Source organism: Coffea arabica, chromosome 10c (assembly GCF_036785885.1).
Source record: "Coffea arabica cultivar ET-39 chromosome 10c, Coffea Arabica ET-39 HiFi, whole genome shotgun sequence".
In the NCBI taxonomy this organism is placed as follows: Eukaryota; Viridiplantae; Streptophyta; class Magnoliopsida; order Gentianales; family Rubiaceae; genus Coffea; species Coffea arabica.
This window is the reverse complement of record NC_092329.1, coordinates 4297263-4323149: the sequence shown is the minus strand read 5'-3', so window position 1 is coordinate 4323149 and position 25887 is coordinate 4297263. Positions and strand designations below refer to the sequence as shown.

At 37.0% G+C, this 25887-nt stretch overlaps 3 protein-coding genes across 4 annotated transcripts; 1 reads left to right on the top strand and 2 right to left on the bottom strand.

Moving 5' to 3' along the window:
- Positions 1-2775: 2775 nt before the first annotated feature.
- On the bottom strand, positions 2776-7016 carry LOC113714615 (ent-kaurene oxidase). The gene is made up of 8 exons (XM_027238548.2): positions 6604-7016; positions 6153-6313; positions 4629-4790; positions 4389-4529; positions 4042-4296; positions 3775-3936; positions 3494-3688; positions 2776-3394 (listed from the first exon to the last, which is right to left on the bottom strand). Exons 1-8 carry the CDS (start codon positions 6752-6754, stop codon positions 3083-3085), a joined length of 1539 nt encoding a protein of 512 aa, XP_027094349.1. The 5' UTR covers positions 6755-7016; the 3' UTR covers positions 2776-3082.
- Positions 7017-14164: 7148 nt separating this feature from the next.
- On the bottom strand, positions 14165-15967 carry LOC113713393 (leucine-rich repeat extensin-like protein 7). The gene has a single exon (XM_072069643.1). It carries the CDS (start codon positions 15965-15967, stop codon positions 14165-14167), a length of 1803 nt encoding a protein of 600 aa, XP_071925744.1.
- A 5367-nt stretch (positions 15968-21334) lies between these two features.
- Positions 21335-25543, top strand: LOC113714743 (uncharacterized). 2 transcript variants are annotated; one of them, XM_072069209.1, is made up of 3 exons: positions 21335-21605; positions 21965-22048; positions 22167-25543. In XM_072069209.1, the coding sequence occupies exon 3, from the start codon at positions 22307-22309 to the stop codon at positions 25172-25174; it is 2868 nt and encodes a 955-aa protein (XP_071925310.1). In that variant the 5' UTR covers positions 21335-21605; positions 21965-22048; positions 22167-22306; the 3' UTR covers positions 25175-25543. The 2 variants fall into 2 exon arrangements, with proteins under 2 accessions (XP_071925310.1, XP_027094586.1); XM_027238785.2 differs by having other exon boundaries at positions 21335-22048.
- Positions 25544-25887: the final 344 nt, after the last annotated feature.

The following is a 25887-nucleotide window of genomic DNA, read 5'->3' as shown; positions in this document are numbered from 1 at the left end:
ATTATAGTCCACTTTCCAATTGAAGAATGTAGTTGTATATTAATTTTCCTAAAATACCCTTATTGAATGTAAGTTATTGTTACTATAAACCTACTCTATTTAATGAGTGTTAATTCTTTTTTTACCATCAATTCAAGTTCCCATAAAGTTGTACTATAATTAATGTGAGGGTATTTTAGGAAAATAGTTACCTAAATTGATTGTTCCAACAAAGTTAACTAATTTCTATTAAACTGTGTGAAAAAAAAATCAGGACTATCAAAGTGGGACGGATGGAGTATCTTGCAAAATGGCCCTGACATAAACATCTGAATTGGATAGATCAAAGAGATACTTTAACGGCAAAAGGCAATCAGTCTTGACCTGCTCAATTGATGTATAATATTGTGCTCCGGATCTTGAAACGCCCAACCAATGCCTGCTGAGTTCTGTTGAATAGAGAAAGATCCATCAAACGTGATAACCCCATTGCATGCGTGCATATAAACATTCATATTCTTAGGTTCTTGAAGAAGGATGACCATATTCCTTCCTCCAATTATACTCCACTTGAATTGACAATCTTAATGTTTTTTTTTTCTTGGGGGAGAATCCCTTTCAAAAGGGATTCTCAAGCGGGTTGAACTGCATACTGCATGCAAAATTTGTATAGGATCAAATGGTCCTCCCATGAGAAATGGTTCCTCTCTATCCAAATTTGTCATGAGACGTTTGCCGACAACATGATCTTATTATCAGAAGGACCAAAACAGAGCCAACCAGTAAACCATCATGTAAACGAACTAGGTTGACCAATATTGAAAGAGAATCCTAACCATGAAACCTGCCAAGCTCTCTGGAAAGCATCACATTCTAGAAAAGTCGAAAAGATGAGAGATGTTCTCTTCGTGCACCTAAAGCAGAGAGGTTCAAAGCAACAGCCCCTTGGAAACAAGACCTGGTTATTAGGACATATATTATGCGATAGACGCCATAAGAAGAACTGCACCTTGGCTGGTATTGAAAGTGACCACATCTTCTTCCAAGCTTTCATGGGAACCTGTAAGAACTCCATCGTTGAGGATGAAGATGGCTGTCCCGTAATGCGAAGATTCCAGGCTTGAAGATGGCCAGTCTTGACTATATATATCGTCTTGCTTTATCAAATTCCCATATCATGCGATCATCAACCGGTTGGAGAGGAACATAGATCGCTAAAATTCTCTGCAATGCTGGCTCAGGAAATATGGCCCGAACGACGGATTCTCTCCACTTCTTATTCTGGTCAACTAAATCCGAAACCTTGAGTGTAAGATATCGGCTAAACAACACATTACCGCAAAGGGGGTTTCCTGTAATTAGGAATCCATTCGTCAGTTATGCTCACCGAAGTCCCTATCATTATCCTCCATTTCAATCCAGATTTAAGCAAGTCTCTTCCCCATAATATATAGCATATTTTTATAACTCCATGACTCGTTAGAAAACTTGGATTCGAACTCTAACTCGATTGGATTTTGTTATGCATTATTCTATCTCGTCTCAAGCTCGTGCTCTTCGAGACAAATCGAGCTTATTTCAAGATCAATCGAGTTTAAGAAATATGAATATATTTTATACAATTTTAAATGAGGAATAAAATAAATATTTTATGCTAATAAATAATTTATATATATATATATATATATATATATATATATATATGAGGTTCAATTGAACTCAATTGAACTCAATTGAGCTCGACCAGCTCTCGCCTCATTCAATACGAGTGTTATTACCCTGAGTACTAAGATCCGACGAAGAAGTAGAACTTTGCGATGTAAAAGAAGGCCTTGTTTGATAAGCAAGTTTTTGATCAAATTTGTCTGTTATAAATTTTTTAATAACTTTACCTATAGTGATTACAAAAAATTTTTTAAATTTTTTAAATTTTTTAAACTATACATTTCAAAATATCTAAAAATTTATACATTTTAAAAATTTTTTCTATAACTTCTATAGTAACATACAGTCAAATTTTAGATAAATACCAAAAAAAATTCACTTATCAGATGCGGCCTAAGATTCACCCGATCACCCCATTATTCAGCTTTTGAGCAAAGGTTAGAAGAATCTTCAACCATCAATCCACCACGCAAAGGGTTAGACGTCATGGATCTTTTCCTTCTTCTAGGGCGGACCGGTGAATGCAGATTTAAAGATTGACGGGACAATTGTGGGTTAAATAAAATTATGATGTGACGTGATGCATGTGAAATAAATTGATATAAAAAAATATTTTTTTTGTAATGTAATATAAGCTGGGTTGGTATACGAAAAGTGTGTTAAAAATAATTATTTTTTTGCAAATATGATTATGCTCCAAAGAGTCCACGCCTAGTAAGTGAGTAGCATCAATCAGAGCCGTCACATCCAACTGAATGAATAATAAATGGCATCAATCAGTATTGTCTTTTGTGGGGCGTGTGGGTTGGTGAAGGGAAATGGTCGCCATCAGGGGTGGAGCATCAGGGGTGGAGCTGATTCAAGCTATTCGACTTGAGCTCGATATGTACTCGATTAGAAGCTCGAACTCGAACTCGTTTCATCGAACTCGAGGTAAACCGTAATTCTGCAACATTGGTAATGGTCGGAGAACAATTCAAGCAATAGGCAGCAAAACAAAGAGAGTGAATCTCATCTCTCACACACGCAGCGATCATCCATAACACACGAAAGCTAAACGCACTACTTTCTACGGCAAGTCTGTCAATTCTTAACTACGCCAATATTTTACGGAGTACCCTGGTACTGTAATTTAGAAAAAACCATTTATTCGAAACCAAGTTGCAATCAGCATGATTTTTTTTGTTTCATACAAGAAGCTACTCCACCTCTCCATTCATCACTCAAGACTTCCTAATATAGGCCATTAAACAACAGCAACATTTTTCAGCCCTCGTTTTATGTACCATACAGAAGATATGGAGCTCAAGAAGCTGGAACATAAAATTCCCCATTCTTAATGACTCAAAAATGACGGAGATACATTAAGATAAAGATTACATATTGTGTCTGAAGTTACCAACTCTAGGCATGAACCAAGATGGTTGAGGCTTTCCAATCAGGTTCTTGGCTTTATGATTGCTCGCAGGGGATGAAGTTTTAGGTTGGTAAGCCCGACAATATCCACATTTTCTTCTTCTCCATCTGCAAGTCTCCATTCAAACTCCTGCACTAACCTCGCAATTGTAATGCACGCGATCAACATAGCCTGAAGAGCACCTGCACATACCCTCTTTCCACCTCCAAAGGCAGTCGTCTTGTGCAATTCCATGTAATCATGCATCCCATCAAGAAATCTCTCAGGAATCCACTGTTCAGGGTTTTCCCACCTTTCTTTGTCCATGTTACACCCGTAAAGGTTGATAGCAATCTACACATTGTAAGAGACGGTTCAGTAAGTATATAATATAAGGTAGAAATGTCTTAGCAAGGATAGCAAACATGAAACAGCTCACGGTTAGGCATTCACCTCAGTTCCAGCAGGAATATGATATCCGCCTATCACTGTATCTTCATGCACATATCTCAGAGGAACTACGGGCACAGGACTGTGTCTCCTCAAAGTTTCATGAAATATGGCAGACAAATAAGGGAGTTTACACATGTTCTCCTCGGTAACCTTGTTGGGTCCACAAACATTTTTGATTTCGCGAAACAGACGGTCCTGTGGATTATGGTGAAATCAGAGCAGCTAAAATCATATAGGAGACTATGCATTATGGAATTACAGAAAGGATCGAGTGTGACAACCTGTTTTGCTGGATCCTTTGCAAGTTCATACATTGCCCATTCTGCAGTTACCAAAGTAGTGTCTGATGTTTCAATTATTCCCTCCCAGATTAACATCATTATTTGTTCCTCAGTAAATGCCTTTTCATCGGACAATAAGCTGTCTAGGTAACAGTTTATTTCCTGAAAGGGAATCAAATTAACTAATCATGAATATTAAGCCATTACATATTCATAGATTAACCATAGAAATCCAAAATCAAGTTGTGCAAGGAAGAGCAGGATTACCTGTCCTGGTTTGAAGTGTTTCCTCTGCTGCTTAATAAGGGCTTTCGTGGCTGCTCCCCTGCGGAGATCCATTTGATGGATTTTGTCTTCAAAACTTTTATTAGGAATCCAGCTCAGAAAAGGGAAGAAATCTCTCCAGTCCACCTCAATTGCCCCCACCATCAGGTCATGCACTAAGACCTTAAGTAGCTCTTCCTTTGAGAATGTAGTTCCAAATTCCTCCACGTAAATGGACTCGACATCCTCTCCCAGAACCTGCAAATCCAAAACAAGGATTTCAAGTACTTGAATACTGATAGCCAGTCCAAATATGAGGAGTCCTTTCGAGCAATAAAAGATAAACTCACTTCTTTTAGTCCTAAGCGGAAAAGTTCAGGCAGGTATATGTCCCTGAAATTTACAGCTTCAAGGGGATTTTCATTTAGAGAAGCGTGCAATTCATTACAAATATTCTCTGTCAGTGCGTCTCTGTGGGCACGATGTCGTCTCTGAAATACAAGAAGTTTGAATCAGCAAAGCCAATAATCACAAATATAGACAATTCTGTGAATAAGTTGTGCAACCCGGCAATAGTACACACTACAAACCTGTGCATGTGTTCCTAAAGTACTGATGAGTATATGCTTCTTTGCCGTCTTGTAGAACTCATCATAATCACTCATTGCAATAATATTTTTACCAGCAGTGAGAATAGTGAGTGCCTTTGATAGTTTCCTTGTTGAGATGGATGAGTATCTAGTCACCATAGCCTAAACCAAACAAACACATTTGAGACATTTATCAATGTATGTTCTCATATTGTTAAAATGGACAAAACGACTACACCAATATTAACAAGCCTGCTCTGTGGTTCATGTGATTTTCGACATGCCAGTTTAAGATGCACATCCACATAGGAACATAACGCATGAGAAGGTTACTATATCATCATTGTGATAATGGACAGTTTAGAATGCATTTGAAAATTATTCTGTGGACTTATTGTGTGAAATAGAACTTCCTCAAAACTATGCTATATTTCCAGAACAGAAACCAGGTCAGAAGAGGGACGCTGAAGCCAAAACGATTTCAGTCAAGCAAATAGGATGTGTGTCTCTCTCAACAACCTTGACAAATCTTAGGGCCTACTTGGCACATGGGTTTTTTGGTGATTTTTTTCCCTTCAAGTTTTTTAATAACTTTAGCTATAATAGCCTCTAAAAAGTCTCCTAAGTTTTTAAAATACACAACTCAAAAAATTTTACATGAACACTCAAAAAACTCACCATCCAAACGGGCCCTTAGTCTTGGTGGAAGAAATTGTAATCCAGACAGGTAGAGAAAGCTGAAAATTCTAAATCACAAGCGACAAAATACTACTCATTCCATGACAAAAAACTATCACGGACAGGATGCTACTCATCTTGTATGTCATGTAAACAAATATTAAGGGGAAAGTGATATACTAGGTAGACCAATCTTCTTAGCCCCATTGTCCAAATGTCAAAAAAAAAAAGGCAGTCCATTAGGTCATGGGAGTGGCATTTATTAGAGTAGGTCTACAACATTTTCCACTTCTTGAAATACCAGATTCATGGTTGGCTAACTCAGACAACACCATTCTGCTTTAAAAATTAGCTCTTACAACCAATCATTCCATGTATATCAACTTTCATTAAGAATAGTGGAATCAAATTTGCATGTGATTTTTCTCTAACGGGAAGCAATAATTACGGAAAAAGTCGGAAAAAAGAGCAAACCATAGTGCTAGTCACTCAAATTTCTGCACTTACTTATCTTAACACAAAGATGACAGGCGAACATTTTTCAACTTTTTTTTTTATCAGAAACTTTTGAGGTTATACTGTTAGTGACAATCCCCCTATATTGGGAGCATTCCAATTCATCGTCCTGCATAATAATCCATAAATTGCCCTCTCATCTAATGTTCAAATTGAGTAGCAGTGTTCCTAGAACCAAGGCCACTTACTCTGAAGCTTTAAATTGTCACATTTTGTATCTCTTACCTTTTCATTATTGAAACAGTAGCAGCAGTCAAAAGGTCATTATCCAGGACTAACCAGTATTGTTTGCTGTTGAATGGTTGTAAGCGAAAGAGAGAATATGCATACCTCCTTAGCAACATCATTAGAGTTGAGGACAACAATTTTGTTGGCACCAGTTTGGATAGAATAAATGGGTCCGTAAGTCTCAGCCCATCTAGCAAAAGTCCTGTGGGGCTTTTTCTCCTTCAGCTGCAGCAAATTCCCAATCAACGGTAGCCCCGGTACCTCTGCGCCAGTAATAAAAGTACATTAGAAATTAAACGTTCACCCGGGTTCGGTTTCAATCTGCAGATATCACTACTATTCAAGATACGCAAAGCCTTAATGAGAACTTTTAAAGGGGAAGAACAAACAAGGGAAGGAGGGATTGCGGGTTGAAGAAAAGGAATAACCATTCTAATTTCAAAGACGAGGACCGGAGACCCTTTAACCAATAAGCTGTGTCCGAAACTATATGGGATTAGTAACTCAGCAGAATCATAGAAATATAAAGAAAGAGTGACCATATAGAAGTTACCAGGGACCAGCGGAAGGTTGGAAGACGACTTCCTCCTCTGATCATCAGCAAATGCTTTCAGAAACAATAAGGAAAGCCCACCTAATGCAACAGCAGGACCGCCCACGGCAACCGCTGTTCCCCATGGAAGTACTTGAACATTAGGAGCCATAGTACTATGAATCAAAGCAAAAGAAACAATAGAGAAGTGTTGTCTGCCACTTGCAAATTTTGACTGAGGGGGTATGTAGAAAGTGAGGAGGACAGGCAGCTGCCTTTGTTTTAATATTTGGGTGGATTTGGCCTCGGTCTTAGAATCGCCCACCAACCCCGCAGCATCGACTCAATAGTGGATTCAAAGGAATACCAATTGTGTTGGCATCAGTTGCAATCAGCTTATAGGTCGGTGAATTATACAAACAACACAAAAATTCTTTTTTTTTTTTTTTTTTTTTTTTTGCGTTTGTCTTCAACGGTAATTAGCTAATTTACTCTTACTCTTACCGTAGCTAATTAACCTCCTCTTTATTCTATAGAGAAAGCCCAGAAAACCTGCTCCTACTCTTACTTGTCTGCACTTAGACAGGCAAGCAGACAAGGGGGAGTGAACCACTTAAATCAGACAGACAAGTGCATTGATTGCACTCTCTGAATCGTTTTAGCAAAAGAAGGATTAGGGAGGTGGAGGGGGAGGCTTAAAATTCTGGCCAAATGCGGAAAAGTTTTAGCGGACTCTTCCTGGCTATTGACCACGACCCAATATTTCAAACTTCATGACTAATATGATAGGAAAGATACTCTGAGACCCAATATTTCAAAAACTTTTAAATATGTCTAAAGATGCTGATGGGAAAGAAGACGAAAAGGTCTTTTGTCCTTTACAGAACTGGAGGTTTTTGTTCGAATATGCCATTCAACTTTCAGATGCATTTTCCTATTTCTGGAGGCTATTGTGTGCTTGCGCCCGCCACGTGAAACGGATTTGGAGCTACGCAAGATGTACGGAGTATCTTTTATTTCTTCAAGATCAGTAATTCATTTTTGATCGTAAAGTAAATATAAAACAAATTTTTATGAATGATGTCAAAAATGATGTACCCATCGTCTTGTTTGGATTATATTTTTCTGAATTCTTTTTGTAAAAAAATATTATTATAACGATTTGATATATGTGAAGTAAAAAAATAATTAAAAAATGTGTTCATAAAAAGCGTAACAATTTTCATTTGAAAAATGGCAATCAAAACACACACGTGATCTGAATCTTACATACATTTTTCTTATCAATAGTAAAAGATAATTTAAATATAAATGATGAATCTATATCTAAAGACTAGTTATATTTAATATTTAGTACTGTACTTGCATTTATTATCTTAATTCTAATTATTGTATATAAAAGGATTAAGTATTACTTTTCTACCTACCCATTTCTTGTGCTTTTCCTTTCAGCACTACTTGATGTTGACCCATATTTGGCGGGTCACGTTTTTCTGATCCTCTACCCATGGTTGGCGTAATTAATCGTACATTTCAATTCTCCTCGTTAGTTAATTCAATCGCTGCTGCGTTGCATTTTTGTTTTTGGTCCTGGAACTTTGCATTTTTAATTCGACAGCTCTGTCCACGTTCGCACGTTCAACTCTCTCTCTCTCCCCCTAATAGTCAATGTTTACGTCCTTTCACGCTGGGCCCCTCACAGGACCACAACAACTATTCACGTGCCTCTCCCATAACGCTTTCTGACGTCCGCAAGTGTCTTCGTGGTGGCGTCCCATTGCTTCGCAGAATCTTCGCTGAGTGTCGTGGATATTATAATAATATTTTCTCCCTCCTAATTATTTTACTATCATATTTCATAGGTTCAATATTTTAAGAATGGTGACTTAATAGTGATTTTTTTTTTTTTGTCGAAACGTTAGCTTTATATATATAGATCCGTAAACTTTACAGTATTTGAACAAGGGTCCAATCAAACGGACAAACTGTCCTACAAGATCACTGATGCCTAGCATCTAAGATTGGAATTCACCCATTCTTCATCTACCAAGATGTATTGTGACTTAATAGTGATGATTGTATTTTTTTTTCATTTTATCCTCATACTAGAAGAAGAGTTTAAAAAGAAATTTAATGTTTTTAATAAAATAAATATATTAAAAAAAAATATGACAATTTTAATGAAATGAAAGAAAAAGCCGAGTCAAAATGTTACGGTGGTTTGGTTTCCGTTTCTACCACTCAAACGGTATTAGACCGAATGATTAGACGTTAGAGGACTTTGACGTCAAAACATGAGGGGATTTGAACTTTGAAGTCGTGCAAAGAAAATGAAAATAGCAGAAAACGACTGGAATCGTTTCCTTGTCATTTTGCGCGGAGCCAGTTCACGCGTATGACGGGAAAGACCCGCATAAGATTCGTCGAATCAATATTCAAAAACTTCAGGTGTTTTCAAGGAGTATAAATAAAATAAAATAAAAATAGCACAAAATGATGTAAACCGTTTCTTTTTCATTTTGCCCTGCGACTGGTATGGGAAGGACCAACGGAGGGTTGGACTCGACGGATAACATTTTTTACGACTTAAATCAGAGGACCATAGCGTGGAATCTGGTATTTGGTGTGTACAGCAATAATTGTTTGAAATATTCATCACATTTTATTAAAGAGAAAAATGCAGTTTTGGTACCTAAACTTTGACGCACGAGCAGTTTTAGTCCCCAAATTTTGGACGAAAACAAATTTGGTACCCGAACTTTCAAATTTTGAGCACATTAAATACCCTTGACGATTTTTTCCCAAATTGTTACCGGAAACATCCATGTGACTGTCAGGTGTCCGGCGAAAATGGAAAAAAAAAGGTTAAAATGCAGTTTTGGTACCTAAACTTTGACGCATGAGCGGTTTTAGTCCCCAAATTTTGGACAAAAACAAATTTGGTACTTGAACTTTCAAATTTTGAGTACATTAAGTACCCTTGATGATTTTTTTCCAAATTGTTACCAAAAAAATCTATATGACAGTCACGTGTCAAGCCATAATTGTATTTAAAAAAAGGCCAAAAAATGTCAAATGCCATTATAATACTAAGTATGAAATTTAAGGACTAATAGCGTAATAAAGAAAAAATCCAAGGGCTAAATAACATCACATAAGTCAACAAAACCCAAGAACCGATACAAATGAGCTCCAATTCCAGTACATTAATCTAAGAATCAAGTCACAAAATTTGTCTGGAATTGGAGCTCATTTGTATCAGTTCTTGGGTTTTGTTGACTCATGTGTTGTTATTTAGTCCTTGAATTTTTTCTTTATTACGCTATTAGTCCTTAAATTTAATACTTAGTATTATAATGGCATTTGACATTTTTTGGGCCTTTTTTTATACAATTGTGGCCGGACACGTGACTGTCATATGGCTTTTTTCGATAATAATTTGAGAAAAAATCATCAAGGGTATTTAATGTGTTCAAAATTTGAAAGTTTGAGTACCAAATTTGTTTTCGTCAAAAATTTGGGGATTAAAACCGCTTGTGTGTCAAAGTTTAGGTACCAAAACTGCATTTTTGGCCTTTTTTAATTCCATTTCGGCCGGACATGTGACCATCACATTGCTTTTTCCGGTAATAATTTGGAAAAAAATCGTCAAGGGTACTTAATGTGCTCAAAATTTGAAAGTTCGGGTACCAAATTTGTTTTCGTCCAAAATTTGGGGACTAAAACCGCTCGTGCGTCAAAGTTTAGGTACCAAAACTGCATTTTTCTCTTTATTAAATCACAAGAAATATATAATAATTTAGATTTGTCGTGTAGCATATATATATATGTTTTCCTTTCACAGGCCCATGATACTTGTACGGGTCGAGTTAGATGCTGGTATTAAAATAATGCATGCATGGGACCTTCCTTCTTCCTCTGCCACCAACAGCTGATTTGCAGCCAGTGGGTAGGGTATACTATGTGAAATATCAATAGGTCAATTATTAAACACCGGATGCTAAAAAAAAACATGTATTTACTTTCAGATAAACACAAAAGGCAATTTATCATGAATAAATATTGAGCTTCTAACAATATTACTAAATTAACCAATGTATCAATTATAAACAGATTTAGCAACATTACTCATACGGTTCATAGAATATACTGTAGCAGCTTCTAGTCTGCTTGTTGGAATAAGTTTTGCACTTCTCAAGTTAAAATGAATTGCACATCTAAAGTTAATTTTACCACTCCACTAGCTTTTAATCCAGTAGTTATTACATTAAAGTTTTGCACTTTAAATGAGTTCATTTTAATTAATGGTGCCTTCTCTAATTGAAGTCATTTGGGGCCTAGGACTGACATGCTTTTGCTTTCAGTCTTCATTTGTTGGGCCCGACCCCTCGTTGCTGGCAGCCTGCTCTATTCTATTTACTGCCTTTAGCCAAAAATGGAATTCTTGAGGGTCCTTTTGCCCAGTTTGTTGAAGTACCAAAATCTTATGTCTACGCTATGCCCAGTTTTGAACTGCAAACAATAGACTGAACCACCAAACACAACAGTACAAGAAAGAATCAATCAGTCTTCCACTTCCAAGATGCTCTGCTAGGGATGGCAACGGGGCAGGGTTCCCGCCACCGCCCCATTGCCTATTAGAGCATCTACAATGCTATTACACTTTGTGGAGTGTAATCCACATGCCACGTCAGCATTCCACTTTCTCCTCTTTTATTACACTTTCACTCACAATGGATTACACTCCACAAGGTGTAATAGCATGGGTCCACAATTAATCAAATATTTATTTTAATAATGCATAACTCATATCCCATAAATAAATAAAGTAATTTTTAAAACTAATTTTGTTATTTTTAAAAAATAAAGTACTAACTTTCGTTAAATTTTGTACATTTTGAATTTTTTTATTTTCTAAAAATGATATTATTAATTTTTAAGTTTGAATAATATATCTTTTTCTATGTTTCAAAAATAATATATTGTTATTTTTTTAAAAATAATTATGTAGGAAATTAAACAAATATTTGATACTTCAAATGCGAAGATATCATAATAATCCATACTTAATTAATAATTCGGAATGTAATTAGTTGAACTCCATAACATAATATTACATAAGTTAAATCAAATGCTGAAATGCTGAAATGCTGTTGGGTGCCGTTGGAAATGCTGAAATTTGGGTGCCGTTGGAAATGCTGGAAATGCTGAAAGGAAATTTGGGTGCCGTTGGAAAGGAAATATTGGGTGCCGTTGGAAATGCTGAAATTGTACCGTTGCCTAGGCCCACATTCTGAGAATTACACGCATCATACATGTGATGCGTGTAATCTTCATGACACGGCTCCCCATTGGAGCCGTGTCATGGAGTGGTGTAATGGGGGTGTAATACACCCCCATTGTGGATGCTCTTAGTTCCCCCCGTCCCCCGTTTCCCGCTCCCCCGCCTCGCCCCGCCCCGCTTCCCCCGCGGGGGCACCCGCGGGGTTAATAAAATTTTATTATATAACTTTATTATAATTAAATTTTAATAAATAATCAAGTACTAAAATATCAACACATCACCAAATTATTATTCATTGTAATTTTACAATTGAAACTCATAAAAACAATCAAACAGAAGTTATTTGAATACAATCCAATATGATGAAATAAATATAACTAAAATAGTCAAGTTTTCACTTTTAGTACAAATGCAATCACTAATTCTTTATTGTGTTTGTGCTTTTTTTTGAGATAAAAGTGTTATTCTATTAAGTGTAATTAGAAATTTAGTATAAATGTATTAGTAAATTTAATATAACTAATTAATAAATTCTATTAGTAGACATGCATAATTATTCATATAATTGATAATATCAATTATATTACATAAACTAATATACATTATATAATACATCTAACTAATAATATCATTATCATAAGTTTATAACTAATTAACTTACATATTATATATATTTATATATATATATATATTTTTGCGGGTGGCGGGGCGGGGGATGGGGCGGGGGTATACTCCCCCGCCCCCCGCCCCGTTTCTAAGCGGGGGGAAATAATTCCCCCCCGCCCCAACCCCCGCCCCGAGAGCCCCCCGCCCCCATTGCCATCCCTATGCTCTGCATTTGTTTGCGCCGTTTTTAGAGAACTGCCAAAACCTGATAGATGAAATACAACCGGACATTCCGGGCAGGATAACTGATATCCTTAAACATGATAATCTAAAGGGTTATTTTCATTTTATTCCCTTAAACTATATCACTACTATCAGTTTACCACATAAAGTTATCTTTTAGTCATTTTACTCGCATAAGTAATTCAACTCAATATGTTAAGAAATTTTGGACAAAAATATCCTTTTATTTTATAGCATTACTACATTGTTATTATCACTTTATTTGTTTAGATTATAGTGATACAATCATTTTAGTTCATAATATTATTTTTTAGGTATTTTACCTCATCGTTAATCAAACTAGTATGGTCAAATTTTTTTTAATATATTCACCCTTTTTTATATATAATTAAAGGTAAAAAAAATTGGAATGGTTATTCTTCCTTTTTTTTCACTTTAAGAGATCAAAAAACATAAAAATAAAAGGGTTTTCTCAAATTTTTTTTTTCACACTTATCAATACTAGGAAAAGAAAAAGAGATAGGAAAGAAGGAGACAGAAAATTAGAATTTGCAAAGAAAAAAAATAAAGAAAAGTCTAACATTATCATATTACTTTAAGGTTATGAGGATTAGGATTGGAATTTGGTAGTAAATAGAAAAGTGAAATAATTTTAAAATAATAAAAGTATTTAATTATTTCTTATTTATAATTTAAAAAAAAAAGAATTGAGCTCTCCCTCTCCCTCTCCCTCTCCCCCTTCCTCTCTCCATCTTATATATATATATATATATTAATAAGATTGCCAAGAAGAAGAAATTAATACTTTGATTTTTGTTCTTGATACTAAAAAGGAGAAGAACCGCTTTAAATTTTTTATTATTTTTATTATGCAAAGAGCAGGATATTTTCTTCTAAATTTTTTTTAACTTACTAAGTTGGTTTAATGGTAGGATAAATTGCCTAAAAAAGAATTCTACCGAGTAAATTGATAATGAGACTATAGTTTATGGGGATAAAGTGATAATAATTTTAAGGGTTAAACGTGTCTTTTCACTTTAATTAACAAAATTCGTTAAGTTTGACAGTTAGTCTTGGGGGTAAAGTGACTAAAATATAATGTTAAGGGGGAAATTAACAGTGGCACCAAACGTTAAGGGGTAAAGTGATAATAACCCTAATCTAAAAGTAGGCAAATATGTTGACTATGTGAAACAGCAGTGAATCATCAGGTTCATACCACAACGCCAGGCCATCCTGGGTTTAACTGATTTGTCTATTTACAGTTGTAATAGGTAGTATACAATTTACATTTCGTATCCTGAATCATAGGAACGCGACCAAAATACCACTTTGAATTGGTAAAATTAATCCCTCTGTTTCTTCTAATAACTACTAGTGCTATTGGTTAGCAAAACTGGTGGTGTTACTGGTAATTTTAAGTAAAACCCATCAGTTTATTAGTATCAGCTAATATCCCGGAAATATTGGTGGAGGTGGTGATGCATAGACCGCACCAATAGTTGGCGGAAGTACAACATCTTGATATGGAGGTGGCGGAGGAGGAGGAGAGGAAACGGGTAGTGGTGGAGAGTAGTCACGAGGTGGTGGGGGAGGAGAGTGAACAACGGGTTGTGGTGGGAAATAAGTTGGAGGGGGTGGAGAGTGGACCACAGGTGGTGGGGAGTGGACTACCAGGGGTGGGGAATGTAAGACGGGTGGTGGCGGGGAATAGATTGGAGGAGGTGGGGAGTGGACTACTGGTGGTGGTGGTGGGGAGAAAATGGGAGGGGGTGGGGAGGAGACTGGTGGTGGAGGAGAATGAACGACGGGTGATGGCATTGTAACTGGCGGAGTATTTGGAGGTTGTGGCTTTGCAACTGGTGGAGGATGAGGGGATAATTTTGGAGGCAGTGGTTTTGCAGCCGGTGGAGGATGAGGGGCTGATTTTGGAGGTTGTGGCTTTACAACTGGCGGAGGATTAGGCTTTGGTTGAGTCGATTTTGGTGGATTTGGTGATGGTTTAGGCTGTGGTTTTGACGGCTTAGACCTCCCAGCAGGGCTTTCTTTATGCGAAGGCTTTGACGCACCACATTTGGCCTTGCTACAATCAACCGGCTTGCTCACCACAGGATTGCATTCTTTCTGGGACTTTTGTTTCGGTCTGTCTGGCAAACAGTTACTTGTATCATCCACTGCAATATCTTTCCTAGAATTTGGCACGCAGGGTTTTCCCTCTCCGTTGAAGTAGTTGTATGCAAATGAGAAGTTTGACAAACTTGGCAACTGGCAAACGGCATCAGAAACAAAGCCTGTCAACATATTGTGAGAAAGATCCAAGAACTCGACCTTTTCAAGGCCACTGAATGTCCTCGGCAGGATGCCAGAGAATGAATTGAATGAAACATCGACGACAGTTGTATTCCTCAGCTGTCCGATTTCTGATGGCAAACACCCTGAAAGTTCATTCTTCAAGAATATAATTTCATCCAAGGTGTTTGTCATGTTACCAATGGTAGACGGAATGCAGCCTTTGAACTTGTTATTTGCAAATACCACCACAGAAACTGGAGATTTCCCGAGATTCTCAGGAATATATGAATTGAACCAATTATTATTCACGAATAATGCATCAAGATCTTTGTCAAAAAGTCGAGGAGGCAACTCTCCCTCAAAATTGTTGAACCTGATGTCGAGGTACTTAAGCCTAGGCATCGAAAGGACTGATTTAGGGAAAGGGCCGACAAATCTGTTGTTGCTTATGTCCAACTCATGCAATAATGCGAGCTTGGACAGACTTTTGGGAACAATCCCACAAAAACGATTGGAATTCAGATGAAGAAGAGCTACATCTTTCAACAATCCCAATTCAACAGGAAGGTAGCCTGCAATATCAGCATGGTTGAGATCGACGCCGGCTACAACTGTTGTATTTGGATCATCAAGGGCAGTTGCGCAAAATACACCATTGTAGCTGCAAACATCAGGCCCTTCCCAATTGCCTGTAAAATTTGAAGGATCAGAATGTATGGCATTTTTCCAAGCTTGGAGCGCAATGTAGGCACGTCGAAGCCTTGGATTGGGACATTCAACTTTAACGTCTACATTAAACTCAAAATCATCAGGTAAGTCGCCATTTTCAGGAAGGGTTGAGAATTGGCCCTCAGCAATAGCAATTACTGATGCTTCTTCGTCCGAAAGTGCAGAAGAAAGTGAAGATACTATGGGAGAAAATAGGAGGAGAGAAAGGATGAAGCAGCTGGAACCCTGCATTTTTTATGAGAACGCAATGCCAAGCTGCCAGGGGTAGCCCCCAAGACTCTCTATAGAAGATGAATTCAGGGTGTCACAAGGGGGATGACAATGTGAGGTTAGAAAATGATTCAAGACTAAACCATCATCTGAGAGGCTCTGCAGTATTGTCTAGGATATATATTAGATTTTGACCGCACAAATTTCGTCAAGAGAACTTGAATCTGATATTGGTTCCGACAAGCTAGGCATTTGCGCTAAATTAGGAGAAGTTGGTAAGGTATCTAATTTGAGGAAAATTTTGTAATGGAAGTTGGCAGGTGATTACTTAGTTCATCGAAAAACAGCTTGTGTTCAAAGAAGACCGCGAAAAAAGAGAGAACTTGGTCGCAGAATAACCGTTGCGGAGAGACAGCCTACGCAGTAAAAGGCCGTTAGATTTGTTGTGTAACTTGGGCTTCCAATGTCAAATGAAGTGGCCCTTAAACGGCCTGCATGTTGTGGTGGACTTGTTAACTGGCCAACCCGGCCCACTATTTTCTGGGTAGGATAGAACTGAAAAATAAAATTAATTAACAATAAAAAAAAAAGAGCGAGAGAGAGAGAGAGAGAGTCCTTAAGAAAAGGACAAAGAGTGACCTTTTTTGAGAGTTCCATCTCCATGGAGATAAAGAAATAAAGGGGCCTGGGCAGTAATCTGAAGAAAAATATTAATTGTGAGGTGGTGTGGAGCATAAAACGAGCTATAGGAAATCTTTTCAGGGGTTGATGTATATTTCGTTTCATCACCTTCAAGAAAGCCATTGTTAACGAAGTGGCATACACAACGAGCTATAATCCAAATATGAATTTCTAGATGACTTTTTTTTTTATTATTTCTAATTTCACTAGTCGAAACATGAGGTGTAAATAGAGCAACCAAGAAGTTCGGAAATAGCACAGCTTGCACCGATTATTATTCGCAAATCCATTTCAAAACATCAGTCCAAGAACTGGTCATAGAGGCACGATAAAGATTAATCAAATTGATGAATTTTACATCATTACAATGCTACTTTTTGGTAGGTGAAATTGACAAATACATTCTATAAAATATGACCCCAAAAGCAACTTTTAAAGGAGATTGGATATGATTGCATTGTTAATCATGCATGAACTCTACAATCTCGTAGGCCGTGCATGAAACACTCTCTATAAGTATGACTCTCCTTTTATGCTTCAAATCTCACTTGAAACCATAATAATGTGCAGCGAGAAGCCAACATTGTGTTGTAAAAGAAGGGATGGGATGAGACACCATCCACGAAATGGCTTTTATAACGTGGCCTCGAATGTTGAAGTGAATTGTAATTTGTGGGTGTTTTTGCTAATTTGCTTTCCTGGGCTGCTCCCCGCCCCTGGCCACAGCCACTTCATATGTCTTTTTTTTGGGGGTGGGGGGGGGGGGGTGGTAAATAAAGAATGACTTTATTGAATTATTGGGCAGAATCGATCGATGACAGATTGAGACTACGCATGAAATGGCTCGATTTCCTTAAAGTTGTTATTATAACATAACAACATTCTAAACGATGGTCGAATCTTTTTTGTGCGTAGCTAGAATAGAGTACTGGATACAATGGGCTAGTATATTAATTGAGCAGCAATATATGGCCTAATTAAACAAGCTTCGGGAGGAACTGTCAAATGGTCCAAATTTGCTTTTTTAAAGCCAACTTAACCGGCAAAAAATTGCTAGTGGCTTCCGTTGTTTAAGTGCACAGAACGTTGCAGCAACCTAACCCATTGAAACAAAGACTTTTCAGACAAAGAAACAATTAATTAATTGAATCTAAACGGTTGAAGATCACGCCTACGATGGACTCAAATGTAGGAATCTCTAAAATTAATGAGGTTTGAATATCTTTTTGAAGTGCTCAAATGCAGAGCCGGTTTCAGCATAAAGCTTTTATCTAACGGTTTACAAATTTTTTAACAGAATCCGCTTAATTTTAAAGCACTGTTCATGAGTATAGGTGTCAAACAAATCCATTTAGACAAATTTATTCGTACCCGTCTATGAATAGATGAGTATGGATATCTTAAGATTTTATATATAGGTATAAATGGGTTATTCAATAATATCCATTTAATTTAGATAATCCATCAAATCCAATCAACCCATTTAGAATTGTCTTTAGTAATAGTATCCTAATTTCTTCATCACCTTTGACCAAAGTTAGTATAAAAAAATGGAGATCCTAACCGAAAGATGGAAGAATTTGTTGGCCAGTTTTTAATTTAAAGTTAAAGGATAACTATACATTTGGAGATTTTTCTGTCCTATTTTCATTTGTATTTTATTGGTATCCAGTTTCAAGTTCATAAGTTGGTCAATCATTATTTAATCTCTCTTTTTCATGGTTCCAAATCCTTTCCATATTACACAACAAAAACATTCTTATTGTTCAATTATTAAATAGTATGTAATTTTACGACATATCACGCAAATGGGAGGAAAAATGATAATGAGACGTAATAAGCATTACAAGTAAATATTTAAAATTAATGATGGGTGCAAACTGCAAAGGGTGATATAAATATATAATTTAGTTTACAAAATAAATTTAGACAAGTTTGTAAAAAATTGGAATAAATGGGTTGTAAATAAGTAATTGGGTTACCCAACTCATTTTTTGACTTATTCATTGATACCCATCTAATAAAATGGGTAAAAATGAGTTGACTCACGGCCTTGCTTGGATTGCTTGTTTCTGTCGAAAAATATTGTCGTTTTCCCTGATCACATTTCCCTATCACCTTTTTCCCTCACATATATCAAATCGCTACAGTATTTTTTCCATGAAAAATGACGGAAAATGCAATCCAAACACAAATTATATTCATTATCCACTTTAATTCATCCAAATCACCAATTTTAACACCTCTATTCATGAGTTAAGTCAACGTCGATCGAGCAAGGAACGGGATTTGTAATTTAAGCAATCAAAAGGTCAGGTCAATCGCATGAGGGAGGAGTCTTTTAAGTGTTTTTATAGTAATAAAGTCGTAATAGTACTTTAAAAAAAAAAAATTGTAGCATGCACGTCAGACGACATTTATGAACAGTCCATTGCTCTTCACGTAATCGTAACATAATTAAATAAATAAATATTAGTACGAGTAATTAAGTACTCATGAAAAGGTCGGATTTGAGATAACATAATGCACAAATATTTATGAAAACCGACTTGTACAATTGCTTAAATTTGATAGTTTGTGATTTACGGTATAATTCTAGTACTATAATTTTCTTTGTCGAACAAATCGTGTTGAAACAACTTGTGTAATTGGTTAGATCGATGGTTTGTGTGATTCACGATATAATCTTAGTATAGATTTCTTTATCAAGCATATCTGTTGGAACGATTTTAAACTAATTTATGTATTAATAATATTGACTTTAATTTATTAAAAAATAATTAAGTATTCAAAAGGAGTACGTGGTGGGGTTGACTTGACCCGCTTTGAAGAAATATTGGCGACACAGCTCAGCGGAGGCAGACATGCACGAGGCCACCGCACTCGTCCGCCATCTCCACTCTCCGTCACTTCACTTCTAATCGTCCCCTCTGCTCCCTTTTTCTTTACTGCTACTGCTTTATCTCAAATCAACTGTGTTTTTTTCCCTCTTGCTTTTAAATAAAGATAAAAGCTTGAAATATGGCACCTGTATAATAGGCGGTTTATGGTGATTTTCATTAATCCTATGCGAACCACGCTTTTAACTTGTGATGATACTCTTGTGAATATGGATCAAAATTTGGATAGGCATGATTTTTAAAAAATTCAATTGATCAGATTTTGCCACATCATTTTAACGAGACGGTGTAGTACGATTTGAGCAACTAGATCTCTAAACATAGAATCTATCCAAACGTGATTACGGCTGCAAACGACTTGAATATGAGTTCGATTCAAACTCGGTAAATATCGAACTGGAATCGAGTTCGAGCTAATCAAATCGAGCTCGACCTAAAAAACATTAAGCTCGTTGGCTCGCGAGATCGATTATATATATTTTTAAATTTTTAAATTTTTTATTTTAATAGTAAAATTACATATATCTCTAATATTTTATTATTTATTAAGAAAAATTATTATTATTATTTTTTTATTTTTAAAAATAAAATAATTATTTTTTATTTTTTTAAAAATAAAATAATAATAATAATTCGAGTTGAGCTCGAACTCGAATTTAACATTTTAATATTGAGTTCGATTTTCATAAAATTAACTAGAAGCTCAATTCGATTAGCCCAAAATTCGATTCGACTCTGCTCATTTGCATACCTAAACATGACTTATGAATATATAGTCGTGTCAAACAACAATCATCGGATTTCCTAAGGGTCAAATCAACGGATTTTTTTTTTATTTCCTTGAAGTACATTATATATATGGCGTATTAGAAATTCAAGGCCAACCTACTAAGAAGGATAAGATTAAGAAAAGTCTGAAGTCAAAAGGGTTTTGTAATTCATTTTGCTCACGTAACCGGAAGTCTTGAAAACTAAAGATAAAATTGAAGCGAGGCGCTATTAGCGCACCAAAGTCCAAAATGCAAAATCTGCCTGACCCATCAGCGTCAAGAAATTCTAAAACTATCCTGCAAAAGTAAACCAGAAAAATTTGACCTCAAGGATTCTGGGACCCAGTTTTGCTGCTTTGTCCATTTGCTAGTGGTGCAGCTTCTATAATCTATGTCCCCACCGGGCTGTACCGGAACTGTACCAGACTGCCAGTAAGTATCATTATTGACTATCTAAGCCAAGGCTAATATTCCCATGTTTTTGCCTCTCTGCCCAAATGTAACAAGGCAACGAGTAAAAATGAGCACAAAATTTTTCGTCCAAAAAGGAATTAAAACTAGGATTAATCTTTGATACATTAATAATTATTAATTCTAATTTATACACTAACGTGTATGAGCAGATGCCACATCGTTTCAATATATATCAACGTGTCTAAATGCAAGATTTTTTATATCAATTTGGATTTGAGTTCGGAATTTTATATATAGTCTGCAAACCACCAGGAATTAATCTTTAAAACTAACTACTAGCTTTTGTTACTACTCTTCTCCTGAAATTTATTTTTAAGCGAAATAATGTGTTGGTTTACACTAATATAATTTACACATGGTCTATAAACTAGTAAAAATTTACCGTTAGGACTAAATCTTAACTTTTGTTACTACTCTTCTCCTAAAATTTACTTGTTTCACCAAGATAAATGTATCAGCCATACTTCACGAAAAGAATAAAAAAAAAAACTGGCAAAAAGGGGGAAAAACGAGTTCAAAATGGGCTTAAAGCTAACAAGTAACTTTCTTTGCCCCCTCTCCTCCTACAATTTGTTCAACCAAAGTAATGTATGGATCAGCCGTAATTCACCAAAAGCAAAAAAGAAAAACAAAGCAAAAATGGGGACGGAGAAGCATTCAACGCAGACACGTATGAATAGACCAGTGCAGTAAATGAGGAATTTAATGCAAATGGGGTTGCATTGAATTGGGATTCCCTTTCGCGAGCCTCCTTCACAGTTTCTACCACTGCTCTTACAGGCTATACGGCCAAGCTCTTCCAACGACTGAGAGGGACAGGGAGGAAAGAAGTTGGTGGGAATTGATCTACTCCTACTTGTAGTAGTAGTTTTGCTTTATTAGCACCTTCTTACTAGCAATAACTAGGATTACTGTGGTTGTTCTAACTGCTATTGCTCCCTCCCATAGATTTTACTAGTTTTTGTTTTCGTCCACCTCTTCAGTTGGAAGTCCATTTTTGTCTCTGGGCAGCGCTTGATTTTTGGTCCTTTTGTTTCTTTTACATTTCTGAGTTGGGCATATGTAGCAGTTACAAACAATGATTTAGCTGGGTAATTCAATTGGGATGGCTTTGAATCTGGGCGTGGAATCTTGGGTGGGGTTAGCACCTGGTTTCTGTTGTTGAACTACTACTAATGCTTAAAAATGGGTAGGTGTTGAATATTTTGAACACAAAACTGCTCTTGTTGGAGGATGCTAAAGCTAGGGTTTTTCCTTCCTTTAATGCAGTTAAAAAGGTTTGATCCCAAAAACATGCTTCTTCTCTTTGCCTTTCTTTTCTTTTGCCCTTTCTCCTCTTTTAGACCAAGTCTAAACTCATATAGATTATTCTATTCTTGTTCTTGAATATTTCAGGTTTCCAGAGCAGAATTTCGGCCAAAGAATAAATTACTGATATTGAAAAAAAAAGAAAAACATTTTCATTTCTTGAATTTGTTCTGCGTTGTGGAAAGTCGTCAGATTGGTTTTGGAGAAACCAAGAAAGATTCGTGTTAATGCATCTTTCACTATGGAAACCTATATCATTCTGTGCAGCCTTGATGATGGACAAGAAGAGCAGGAGAGGAAAAGGTTCTTGGGTGGAGGAGGAGGAGGAGTGGGGTAAGGCAAAGCCATCAACTCTCAAGAATTTGCCGGAGAACAAACTAAGGGAGGCTCTTGAGGAGGCTTCTGAAGATGGGTCATTGGCAAAATCACATGAAATTGATTCTGAGTCTTTGAATCAAGATGGCTACTTGGGAAGGTCAAGATCTCTTGCAAGGCTTAATGCCCAGAAGGAATTCTTGAGGGCAACTGCTCTTTTGGCTGATAGGACATTTTGCACTGAAGAATCCATTCCTGACTTTAATGAAGCCTTCAATAAGTTCTTGACTTTGTACCCAAAGTTCCAATGTTCAGAAAGAATTGACCAATTGAGATCAGATGAGTACAGTCACCTATGTGATCCAGGTGCAAAGGTATGCCTTGATTACTGTGGTTACGGGTTGTTTTCTTATTTTCAAACGCTACAGTATTGGGATTCATCTGCATTTAGCTTAAAGGAAATTACTGCAAATTTGAGCAATCATGCACTTCATGGGGGTGCAGAGGAAGGTACTGTGGAGCATGATATTAAAACCAAAATTATGGATTACTTGAACATTCCTGAGAATGAGTATGTACTTGTTTTTACTGTTAGTCGAGGATCTGCATTTAAATTGCTGGCTGAATCTTATCCTTTCCATTCGAACAAGAGGCTGTTAACTATGTTTGACCATGAGAGCCAGTCTGTGAGTTGGATGGCTCAATGTGCTAAAGAGAAGGGTGCAAAGGTGTACAGGGCCTGGTTTAAATGGCCATCCTTGAAACTCTGCTCTAGAGAGTTGAGAAAACAAATTTCAAACAAGAAGAAAAGGAGGAAAGATTCTGCAGTGGGGCTTTTTGTTTTCCCTGTTCAGTCAAGAGTTACAGGTTCCAAGTATACATACCAGTGGATGGCAATGGCACAGCAAAACAACTGGCATGTATTGCTGGATGCTGGTTCACTAGGTCCTAAAGATATGGATTCACTTGGTTTGTCCCTTTTCCGGCCAGATTTTATTATTACATCATTCTACAAGGTATTTGGTTATGATCCAACAGGGTTTGGATGCCTTTTGATAAAAAAATCTGTGATGGCAACCCTTCAAAACCAAGCTGGTCGTACGGGGTCTGGGATTGTGAGAATTGTCCCTGATTTTCCTCAGTACCTTGGTGACTCTCTGGATGGCTTTGATGGATTAATGGGCGTGGAAGAAAAGGCAGACGACAAAAATGAAAACACTGAACCAGAAAAGCCTGGAGGGCCGCAATTGCCAGCATTTTCTGGTGTTTATACGGCCTCACAGGTCAGGGATGTTTTTGAGACAGAGATTGATCAAGATAACAGTTCAGACAGGGATGGGGCAAGCACAGCATTTGAGGAAGCCGATATCATTTCAGTTGGGGAAGTTATGAGGAGTCCAATTTTCAGTGAAGACGAGTCATCTGAGAACTCGTATTGGATTGATTTAGGTCAAAGTCCAATTGGGTCTGACAAATCTAGTCAATTAACCAAACAGAAATCAGACTCACCTCTGCGGCCCTCATTGTTTCCTGCCAGGAGAAACAATGAGCAACTTTCTCTGAAGGTTACGTCTAAATATACGGAGAGTCCGATACATGATGACAAGAGGTTAAGTTTCAGAAAGCACGAAGATCATGTCTTATCTTTTGATGCTGCTGTGAAGTCGGTATCACAGGACCTGGACCATGTTATGGGAATCCCTGAAGAAGAATCCCTTTCAGAAACAGAGCCAAATTTGAAAAAGCTTGGAAACTATGCTAATGGCACAAATATCAGAGAGATTCAGGAAGAAAATGAAAGTTCTCTGGAATTGAGGATAGCATGTTCTAGATGGAGCTGTACTTCAAATGGATTTGGGGCAAAGCACAGAAATTCAGGCTTACGGCACAGCAAACTTGAGATTTCGTCCACATCTGAGATTTGCCCAGAAAGAAAAGAAAGTGCCATAAGAAGAGAGACAGAGGGTGAATTTAGGCTTTTGGGGAGGAGAGAAAGGAATGGATACACTGGAGGCAGATTTTTCGGACTGGAAGATGGTGACAGAGTTGCTGGCATGGGCTGTAGGGTATCGTTTAGCTTGGATGATAGCCAGATTGTAAATCCAAAGTCCTCTTTTGAACCAGGGGAACCTTCTGTGAACAGTTTGGTTGATGCTGAATCCATCCATGACGGTGAATATGGTGATGAGCAATGGAATGGAAGGGAGCCTGAGATTTTCTGCCGCCATCTTGACCATGTTAACATGTTAGGTCTTAACAGAACAACTCTCAGACTGAGGTATCTGGTTAACTGGTTGGTTATCTCGTTACTTCAGCTTCAGTTTCCCAGTTTTGACAAAGGTGTTAAAACATCCCTCGTGCAAATATACGGTCCCAAGATAAAGTATGAAAGAGGCGCAAGTATAGCTTTTAATGTGAGAGCAAGCAGCAAAGGGGGGATTATTCATCCTGAAGTTGTTCAAAAATTGGCCGACAGACACGGGATATCTCTTGGCGTTGGTATCCTTAGCCACATACGCTTAGCGAACGGTGCAAAGCAGCACAATGGGGCATTATGGATTGAAGATGCAGCCTTTTGTAAGCCAATGTCCAACAGCCATTGCCGCAACGAAAATGCGCTCCTTCGGATTGAGGCTGTTACGGTGTCGCTCGGTTTCTTGACCAACTTTGAAGATGTCTACAGAGTGTGGGCATTTTTGGCTAGGTTTTTGAATCCATCTTTTGTTGAAGAAGACAGATTATCCACAGTACATGAGGATTTGGAAGAGGCATTAAACTGAGACTTTGCATTTTTCTTTTTTGGTTAGCTGGCAAGAAAATGAAATTTCAATGTCAGCATGCTTGTATGGTCATTCTTGCCCAAGTTGATGTTTAATTTGTCGGGGATTATGGAAGATGCGGAACAAAGCTCGTAGCCTGTTGCATATCCTCTTGCTCCAAGCCATAAGCCTGCGAGCAAATGGATTTGTTGATTCTTCTTGTTTGCTTCAATTCTCTATTCTTTAAATTCGATTTGTAGCTTAGGGGTGTAGATTTTGCTTTGTAAACGTACCAGTTGAGGAAACTTTTGACCGTAAAAGTAGAACTATATAATTACCTGAAGGCAACTCAGTGGCGCGGCGCTGCCCAGCCTAGGGTACTTGAAATCACTGGCAAAATGCTAGCGTACGTGTCTTTGAACATTATCGCTTTTTAATCCGGGAATCGTAGTGCTAATTAATAATAGTAGATGTATTCATCCAACCATACCATAATTGGAAGCATTACGAAGGTTTATTCAGAGCACAAGACTTCAGGAAAAATCAAATTAATCAGCTGATTCAATTTAGATCGGAAATCGGTAAAACGGATTTCAGGAAAATCGAGTAAGATCTAATTTTAAAATTTGGTAAAACAGTGTGGAAATACATATTGAAATTCGATTTTCAAATTCTCAATTACCGATTAAACTATCGAATTTCATACTTTTAATTAAATATTTTATATATTTCAT

Bases quoted from the DNA above. Each gene is read 5' to 3' on its own strand.
- LOC113714615 (XM_027238548.2), bottom strand. From the start codon at position 6,754: ATGGCTCCTAATGTTCAAGTACTTCCATGGGGAACAGCGGTTGCCGTG. The intron at 3,689-3,774 runs GTTGTCACACTC...CATAATCCACAG, and splicing joins CAAAGGATCCAGCAAAACAG to GACCGTCTGTTTCGCGAAAT. The intron at 3,395-3,493 runs GTGAATGCCTAA...TACAATGTGTAG, and splicing joins ATATTCCTGCTGGAACTGAG to ATTGCTATCAACCTTTACGG.
- LOC113713393 (XM_072069643.1), bottom strand. From the start codon at position 15,967: ATGCAGGGTTCCAGCTGCTTCATCCTTTCTCTCCTCCTATTTTCTCCC.
- LOC113714743 (XM_072069209.1), top strand. From the start codon at position 22,307: ATGCATCTTTCACTATGGAAACCTATATCATTCTGTGCAGCCTTGATG.